The following is a 10,000-nucleotide window of genomic DNA, read 5'->3' as shown; positions in this document are numbered from 1 at the left end:
ACTTGTTTTCAGAAAGGAAAAACGGGATATTCGCAGTTTTGTGGTCCATATTACCATTAAATATCCAATGTTATTTTTTTTGGGACATATTTACGTTTTTGCCGATTGTTGTCTTGGATGTTTATGGAAATGCCTCAACAGTGCTCCCATAGAGCGCTACTCTTTACAGACCCGACCAATATTAGATCAACATATTTGATTGGTCCAACCCTGGCCAGGGCTTCTGGAAATCTGTCTGATTGGAAGGGCTGCCAGACACATATGCCAGAGCAAATAAAATATGAGCTTGAAGATTTGCCTGGCTCATGGTAGGCCAGCCGGGGACAGGCCAACAAAAACGGTGTACCCCGTGAAAATGGGGACTTTTCATCACCCGTTGCGTCTGGTACATTAGTGGCACACTCGAGGCCAGTCACAACAGAGTCACAACAGAGTCTCACCGCATCACCAGCTGTGGCCATGAAATCCCCCGACCACAGCCTCCTCGATGCCCACCACAACGCCACAGAGATGCCCCACAAGGCACACGACAAACGCTGTGTGAATCGCTTGAACACTAAAGGATCGACTTATTATTCATAGTACAGTTTGATCTTGTACCAGACATTGTTTAACAAAGGTGACCAACAGCAGGTACACAGGTAATTAAGGAGGAGGTAGGGGGTAGACAGTGAATACAAAGACAGGTCATTAGGGAGCAGATAGGGGATGGACAGTGAATACAAAGACAGGTCATTAAGGAGCAGGTGAGGGTTGGACAGTGAATACAAAGACGGGTCATTAAGGAGCAGATAGGGGATGGACAGTCAATACAAAGACAGGTCATTCTGGAGCAGCTAGGGGATGGACAGTCAATACAAAGGCAGGTCATTAAGAAGCAAGTAGGGTTTAGACAGTACAATGACACAGCATTAAGGAGCAGGTAGGGGTTAGACAGTGATAACACCGACTGGTCTTTCATTTCTTCATCACTAGGGCTCTTTCTCGGTTTTTATCCGAAAATAATATTCCCAAAGCAAATAGATTCTATCTCCAACTTTAAAGGCTATACTATTTACAGAGACAAGTCATTAAGGAGTCGGTATGGTATTAAGATAAGGTAGGGGTGTGGTTATCAATCAGAATACTGGAAGGACACTTGCAACGGTATTTGGAGGTTTCTGGTCAAACATCCAATATGCCGCTCTAGTAACTGACTGGCTTCTCCGTAAATTAAGACTTCCACAGCGTTTTGCTCATTTTCTGATGTAGTCGTTTCGTGTATTACGTTTGGCTTCTCAGTAGTGCCCATTAACAGTCTTGTGTTCTGACCCAGTCTAACCACAGAGTCTTGACAGAAACTTTTCCCAAAATCCGAGTTTCTGTTTCTTCTAATCAAAGCCCAGGAGGAGGAGGAGGAGGAGGAGTGCAGCTCTGGTTCACCGAAGCGTGAACAAAACCCCTCCAAGTTTGACAAAAAAATAATCCTACTTTTATTATTTTTTTCATTTTCCGTGAGCATTTTAAGGACAGTCTGCAGCCGGGCGGGTATCGGTCGGTCTTAACATGTTGCAGAGCGTGCCTTCTGGTCGCCATGGTGCACCAGGACCAATCCTGGGGCCCACTCTCAGATATTGTAATGAAGCTTTAATTTCTGCCTTGCTTCTGAAGGTCTCCTCTTCCATAATTAAAGGTGTTTTTTCATTGGAGCGAGGGTGAGGGGGGTGCCATGCAATGTGGCCTGTGAAGCCCTTAGAGACAGTGACTGATTAGGGGACATTGAAATCCAATTGACTTGGCTTTTTGGGGGTACAAAAATCATCAATGCACCCTACCCACCTGGGATACCTCATCAAGTAGACCATTTACCTGTTTATTTGTCTCTCTGTCTGTCTGTCTGACTGTCCTCTACCATGTCGATGGGTGGTTTACAGACTAAAACACTTGGATGCTTCTTTGATTAAATCTGTTTCGTGTATGTATTAAGACTAAACTAATTGTTGCATCATCATTACTTTCATTATTTGGCATTAGTGCTGATCTCGTTTGCGTGCTGAGAATATTAATATACTTAGCATGTGAGAGGGTACCAAAGCCTGGCAGTATACTATTATTTAATTTTTTCATGTCATTTTTACATGTCAGACTATGTCGAAGCACTCTTAATATCAGAGTACTTGACATGTCAAAGTACTTGGAATACGTAGCACGTCAGAGGCCTTAGCACTTAGCAGAAAAACGAATGACTTCGATGAGCTCTTGTACTTTAATCCAACCTCTGTTTACCCAAATATAATCCAGCAATCTGGGAGCTGAAGTGATTTAGTGGTTCGCTGTCCTCCGCCACAAATTCTGGAGGGCCTTTATATGACCAGGTGCAGCCAAAGGTCCAATCAGAGCCCTCCCATTCAGAGAATTATTAGACCATCATAAAGTTTTATGTTCCTGAATAACGAGGGAGCAGCAGCACTCATTAAAAAGTGGCGGGGGAAGGAGAGAGGTGGCGTCATGGTCCAAACAGTGACTTTTAAAAGCAACAGTTGTTAAATGAATCGCGGGCCGAGCGATGCGTCCCGCGGCGTCCTCCGTCTGCCTCATCTTGTCAACAAACTTTATTCGTATAGTTCCGCTGCCACGGTTAACAGTCTCCGGGGCCTTCGCAGGGGCCGGCAGTAGACAGCACCACCTCACCCCGGGCCCTTGACAAAACGCTGCCACGGCGAGGGGAAAATCGCTCCAGAAGCTCAGTGGGGAAATATCGGGAAGGAAAACATGCAAGAAGGATCAAAATAGGTGCCGGGTGGGTCGGAAATAGGAGCGAATAAAAACAATGAGGGAAAAATAAAAGTTGAAATGAGATGAAGACAAAGTCGTTTTATCATTCTCAGGTAGGCATAGAGGGCGGTTAGAAACTTGGCGGTGTAATCGGAGATATATGAGCTGTCGTGTTTACAACTAGAAGACTTAAGATCGTGTCCTCCTCCTGCCCACGGAGTTATATTGACTTATTTAGCAGACGCTAAATCACCTCATGTTTTGAAAGGACTCCATTGAATTCAGTGTCGAGGTCACTTGGGATCCAACCCAGTGTGTACAAATGATATGTTTTCATAACTTGTCGTGTTGTGTCCCTTGTTATGCTCTTTGTATTGCGTTAAATATGGCGCATGAAAAGCGCTTTGGGAATAAAGTTGAATGATTGACGGCCACGTGCGTTGCACTTTGCCCTCGTCAAAAGTCGAACTTTATTAAATGTGTGAAAATGCTCCATTGTCCAGGCTTGTGGCACCATTTCCACTGCGTAACGTGGGCTCTCTCTGCTCGTTTCTACCCAGGAGGACGCCACACGGTGCACTGGGCTCCCTCTACTTGGACGTACTGTCAGTCTGTATACGCTCCCGTCAGCTCCATCCCTCTCTTTTAATTTCCCAGGATTCCCTGATGGTGCCCGCATTAGCAGATGACTCGTTAACTAAACTTCACATTTTGGCCTTCAGGGAACGGGGGGGGGGGGGGGGGGTGGGGGGGGGGGGGGGGTGGGGGGGGGGGGGGGGGGGGTGATGCTGTGCTGTTTGAATTAGTAAGAAGAGTGAAATTGAGATACAAGGGAATGTGGAATTTCAACCCACCACCATCACCACGTTCCCCCTCTCGCTCTTTTATGACGAAATCGGAGCCAAAACGGGGGTTGATTTACTGAGTGGCTGCGAGGGGGCCAGTCTGACGTCGGCCGGGGAGGGGTTGCTGGTGTAAAGGCTGGATAAACTAGCGCCGTGGTGGCAGAATTGCAAAGTGAACTTGTTTGACACATTAAAAAAAAAAAACTCCCACACGCTCACAACCCAGACCGGTGCCGCTATTTTCATCAACCGCGACGTTCCACCGATTGATCCGGAGAACGGGTCACCCAAGGTTCAGCAAAACAAATAGCTCATTAAGCCTTTGTGTCGTCTCGGCTCTGACTCACGTTCCCCCCCCCCCCCCCCCCCCCACACATCCATTGCCAGGCAGGGAAGCGCTTGGCGGTGTAAAGTAGAGAGACTGCCACTTCCACCCAGCACTCTGCACGCCGCCGCCGCCGCCACCGCCGCCGCTCCTCTTTGGATTAATTGGATCATTAACATAAGATCTAACACGTGCGCTGAGCGAGTTTCCACGGAGACGCGCGCGGCCCGTGTCGATCCATCACCGGGTTATCCCTGACCTTGTTTGTAAACATCCTACTGCCCCTCGGCGTTTTCATGAAAAAACATGACATCACGATACATAAAAAGCAAGGGGGGGGGAAACATAAGGAATGTCCCGGAGCTGTTCTGCTTAAAATGCAGATCAGTGTTCCTTCCTCTATTTCATGGACCGAACCACTTCGTGCTATGGCCCCGAGCTATCTCCATGATGGAAACCCGATAGTCACAAACTCTCACAGATATTGCGCTTTCTCAGCGGGAAGCCATGCAAATTTTAAGAGGCATACACATGAAGAGGTAAGTTTTGCGCGGCATGAATTATGCACACTGTTTGCGGGAGAACGCCGAAACACGCCACGCATTCAGCGGCCTCGCCGGGAAAAGATGAAGAAAAAGACTCGCTGACTCTGAGATAAGAGCCGGCGCGAGTGGTGTGAATGCAGACAGTCAATATTATATCCACAAACAGGCTCACAATGCATGGCGAGGAACACAATCAATGGGTTGTTCTGTCCCTCGAGCCCACGGAGCAGGGGTGTTTGATCGCTAGCTTGAGACAGTATTAAAAGCTCTGCTGCATTAATGAGGATGAACAGCGGACGGTGCGTTAGCTCCATAAGGGGGTGGGATAGTGGCTTTGTGCCAACACAACACTGGTTCTTGGCGTTGACTGGCAACCGTTCGTCGGGAAGTACGGGCAGAGCAAACGCTGTACACCCGAGGTACTGATACCGGAGCTCGCCCTGCGCTAGCATTTGGACCGGAGCCCCCCTGGTGTAGCGCTTCATCGTCTACCTTTTGCACGAGGCCTCTTTGATGCTACCTCTGCTTCCCCTCACTCACGGCATTGGCTCAAACAAAAAACCTCTAACAGAAAGCAGTGACCTAACCTCACCTTGCTCACGGTCATCATTTCTTATTATTGCTACCATTTACTATTTATTCATTTGGGAGACACTTATAGCCTACAGTGAATTCAGGTAGAGGTCATACAGGACTAGAGTATGATGGGGTTCTTGTTCTTGCTCCAGGATCCCACAGGTAGGTTCCAAACAGTGTAGCCACTATATACTGAACACGTCTTCCGTACTCAGCGGTGCTTTGGGAGGTTCATTCCTAGTCTGTTTGTAGGTTTAGTGCAGGGGATTACTTTCAAATCTCAACTCAACATGGGCTGTGCTCAACTGTTTACCCCTTTGAAACATAAACATTTGAGAATGTAGAGATGAAACATTTGAGACTGTAGAGTTGAAACATTTCACAGTGTAAGACTGCTGGGTTAAAGACTGCTGGATTTTCAAGTAGTGACTGTCGAGTTTAACCCTTTAAAGATGTCCAGCCTTTTTTTTTTTGAGACTAGTGTATAGTTTACAACTTTTGAGACTTTAAAGTTTAACGCGTTGAAACTCTCAAGTTTTGACCTTCAGTGTTTTTGAGTGTAACCCTTTGGAAACTTTGAATGCAACTCTTTGAGACTGTACAGTTCAACCCTTTAAGACTGTAGAGTTGACCCCTTATCTAATGGTTTTGAAACAAAATGATAAGCATAGTGCAAACTCAAACCCACAAACATCCATGCTTCTATACAACAACATCAAATGAGAAATTGGTATAAAAGAACACCCTTTACCTGCATTACGTTGGAGCGCCCGTTGAAGTCCTGAGGTTTGGTGAAGAACTCGGTGTGATGGTCCAGTCTTCCGTGGCCGCCGAACTGAACATCATCAGAGTCCAGCTTGATGGTATATCTGACACAGTGGTGAAGGAGCATCTCCATAATAACATCCGACGACTTAGAGGAGCCTAGATGATGACCATTTAATCATTTTGATCTGAGATGAGAGGTCGAGAGAGAGAGCCTGGCAGCATTGCCGGCATCAGCCTCGATGGAATCTCTGTGTTTATTTCACAACTCATCCACCTCACAGCGCTGCACAGCGAAAACACGCAGGGTCCTTAATTGACAAAGCGGATGCTGGCCCAACAAAATTTGCATAAGCATAAATGTGATTCAACTGCTGCTTTGCTGCCGTCTGCTGTCTCATTTCTCCAATTCATGACGTTAATAAAGATTCCATCAAAAGGCCGTCCAAACTAAGCAAAACAAATATACAACGCACAAATCTGCACGTCTGTTGCAGTGACATGGTGGAATATTACAATTCCTGTTACTGTTACAGTGACTTCGTTTCCCATGTATTCAGGCGATCCCTAAGCGTTTGATCCCGGGAACGTCGAGCCGCCGGGGGCGACTCCACCATATGGAGATCTAAAGACAACCACAGCTCACGGCTGCACCCAAGACAAGAAGCTCAGAGACGGAAAGCTCCCGTTGTTTTTTTTTTTAGAAGAAAACTACCACTGGCGGTTTCCAAGAATAAAAGCCTACATTTCCCATGAGTCTGAGCGAGCGTGCTGGTACTCTGAGTGCGTTGTTTGTCTTAGAAGTCAAAAGAGAAGAAAAAAGTTTGCATCAGAGTTTGGTGATAAAGAGTTGCTTTAGGGATTTGGTGACGTCATCAAGGGTGCTGAGAACGGGCTTTAATAGCCTGCGGGCTGTGGATCCACAGCATTTGGAGAGGATTTTTCATTTTTCGATTTTTATATTTTATGTTTTTATATTACCAATTACCTCACATGTCCTTATCGAACTGAATAGCATATCTTACCTCCCAAAGAAATATGATGAAGATCTGCTTTCAAGAAAGGCTTTAAAAAAATGCAAAAAATATGAAACACAAATCTCCAAAGGCTCGCCGAATCGGAGGTGAAGACCTCGCCCGGATCCATCATGACGTGCGGAACATTAATAAAAGTTGGGCGTCAGCATCATAGCGGCGCTGTATTCATCAATACTTAGATACACAACATTAAATACAGTAAAATCAATATTTACACATCCAGGGGCCTTGCTGCATCCCTACAGTACCCTGTAGGAATACATTTATATACCCCCCTACCACCGCCGCCATACGACACGATTTATTTTCCAAAAATGAGTGGCAGAATATGTGCACCTCCACGCGCATGGTGTTTGTGAATGTACAAACGCGTGTATGTGTGCCAGTGCAAACGTGCGTGTGTGCGTGCGTGGGTGTGCGTGTGTGATTGTGTGCACGAGAACGTGCGTGTGTGTGTGTGTGTGTGTGTTGCATTATTCACCATCCTCTCCCGGGGGGCACCAGGCAACAAACGAGCAGAGGAGAGCATCCCTAATTGGCTGCTTGAATGATCACCTCCTCTCCCTATAGGCTGTGCCGGTAGCTCGGAACGCAGCGCGACCACCACCACCACCACCACAGATACCCCCAGAGCCGGGGAGCCTGCGCCTCCCCCTGCCTGCTTAAGAAGTGCTGCTCTGGGCATCGTTTCAGACAAGATGAGCTCAGGCTTCATGCTCATCCACAACAACATGACAAACACACACACACACACACACACACACACACACACACACACACACACACACACACACACACACACACACACACACACACACACACACACACACACACACACACACACACACACACACACTCCTCTAGAGATTTAGTGTGTGAACCTATGTGTGTGTGCAAATGTGTACGTGTGCGTGAGTGTGTGTAGGTGTGCGTTCATGTGTGTGTGCTTGTGTGAGTACATATACATGATCGGCAACCAAAAGCAAGAAAAAAAGAGTGTGCGCATACAGTATGTGAGTGTGTATCTGCATGCGTGTGTATTGTTTGTGTGGGGTATAGGCCTATACGTGTGGGTGTTATTTCGTTTTGAAGTATAGCTGTGTGATATTGCAAGATAAACGATCGAAAGATGTGTCTCAGCAGATGTAGTGCATGCTTTGAAAATGAGGGAATCAATGCTAATTGAAATATTGGATTCCCTACACAAATGCGCTACTACTGTACTGTTTTCCTTTCGACCGTGCCCAGAGGAAGTTTCCAGAGATTAGAAAACTGCTTTTCTTTTCACTCTGTATATTCCTCCGTCTTTAGAAGATGTCTCATTATTTGATTTCGGAAAAAATACGGTTTCATTTGTCTTCATATCGCAAACATCACCAAATAATTCTGGGCCATTTCGGTGGGTTTTCAGTCAGCAGTTTTGCAGCAACCACGAGAACAATACTCTGGTCTTGTCATCCTTGTTTATCAGAACCAACCCCACAGCTACACTGGTTGACAGGATTCTGTGAAATAGTTGACACTACCTTTCACTTTGCGGTATATCTATAGCACACAGGCTGTTATTTCACCCCCTGTGACTTGGTTTGGAAAATTGATAATCATGTCTTGAGGGAGCAGCAGCAGTTCAAAGTTCCCCGACGAAGAAGAAGAAGAAGAAGAAGAAGAAGAAGAAGAAGAAGAAGAAGAAGAGGAAGAAGTTGTCTTTAAGTAAAGCAAAACAAACAAATCTGCCGGCTGGGGCTGTGATTTGGGCATCCACTTTGGTCAATAAAGCCTCTTTCTTTACTTCCTACTGCAGATCTCTATTCAGCCTGCAGTACGGACGTAATGGCAGCCAATTAAGTGCGAGCACATTGACTTTCGACTTTTTTTCTTTTTGTAATTCTTAGCTTCGTGTTTGGCTGGAGAGTACTTTGTAACCTTGGGGGGGAAATACTTGTAAATACACGAAGGATTCAAAGACAGGTTGTCCTAAATTGCTCCTACTGTAGGTAGAGGTGAAAGTCCTCTTCTCAGTTAAATAACTTGATCACATAATTTATCACACCCCCTCCCAATCATCAACATTAAATAAAAATAATCTCAACGATACATTATCATGTGAATACAGTGAAAATGAAGACTATAGTATCATAAAAGGAGGTAATGAACATTACAGGGTTGAGTGAATCAAAGTATGTCCTGGGACTAGGGCAGAGAATGGCTATTCTTTACCCATCGCTCGTCTTTATTTTGCGTTGTCCTCTACCCCTCTTTCTCCTTATTCCTCTCTACTTCTCCCCCTCCCTCCTGCCCTCTCTACCCCTCCCTCTTTATATGACTCCAACTTCCCCTCTCTGTACCTCTCCATCTCTCCCTCCCTCTCTCCCCTTCTCTCTCTCCATCTTTATCTACCTCTCGCTCCCTACTTCCCCCATCTTATCTATCTCTCTCTCTTGCCTAGTTAGTTAATTCGGACTGCTCCACGAAAGTGGCGTGATTTCAAAGAGCGTTCAGGGAGGAAATGGGAGAATGATGGCCTGACAAGTTCTCCAGTGCCGATCGGTAGTCGTGGGAATCAAAAGCCCTCCTCTGCCCTGACAGCTCCACCTTTCATGGAGGTGGAGGGGGGAGGGGGCCGGGCTCCGACCGGGATTTCTAATGCCTCCGAGCAGCAGATAAAAGCCCACCGCCTGAAGAACATGTCCGCTGAGACCCGAGGAGAATAAAGAAGGAGCAGGAAATAGTGATGGTTGGAGTGTCTGTCGGGAGGAAGAAATAAGCTGACTTCCGCTGAATTTTAATGGTCCGAGAAATCTTTTGTTTTATGGTCGGGCAGGGAGGGGGGCTGAGGCTGTCTCTTGTTTCAAGAAAAGCACAAAAGCACAAAAAAGTTAAGTCAGAGTTTAAGCAAAGTCATAATGAAATTAAATGAAATCGAAAGAAATGGGTGAACATAAAGGCCATCATGTACGTGTGTGTTTTTCTTGTAAAATCCAGACTGATGATACACTGTATTCATAACCATTTAAAGTATGCCCCAGATTTCGGGCTCATAACTCTTTATCGTCGATACACCAGAGACTTTATCCAGCGTTTAAGATTACATTTCTGGTAAAGTTAGCAGTTTCTGTGTGCACAGAAGACACGCCTTTCAGATTATTTGCGGAA

General features: G+C 46.0%; 1 protein-coding gene and 1 long non-coding RNA gene across 2 annotated transcripts in view; one reads left to right on the top strand and one right to left on the bottom strand.

Moving 5' to 3' along the window:
• Nucleotides 1-10,000, top strand: part of LOC132474793 (uncharacterized) — an 87,880-nt gene that overhangs the window by 2,700 nt on the left and 75,180 nt on the right. The window lies entirely within an intron of this gene.
• Nucleotides 1-10,000, bottom strand: part of gbe1b (glucan (1,4-alpha-), branching enzyme 1b) — an 86,516-nt gene that overhangs the window by 4,884 nt on the left and 71,632 nt on the right. Inside the window, exon 15 of the mRNA XM_060075667.1 lies at nt 5,797-5,914. Within this exon, the coding sequence (XP_059931650.1) occupies nt 5,797-5,914 (118 nt within the window). The remainder of the gene's footprint in view (nt 1-5,796; nt 5,915-10,000) is intronic.

Source organism: Gadus macrocephalus, chromosome 16 (genome assembly GCF_031168955.1).
Source record: "Gadus macrocephalus chromosome 16, ASM3116895v1".
Taxonomy (NCBI): domain Eukaryota; kingdom Metazoa; phylum Chordata; class Actinopteri; order Gadiformes; family Gadidae; genus Gadus; species Gadus macrocephalus.
This window is presented reverse-complemented; position numbering and strand designations above follow the sequence as displayed.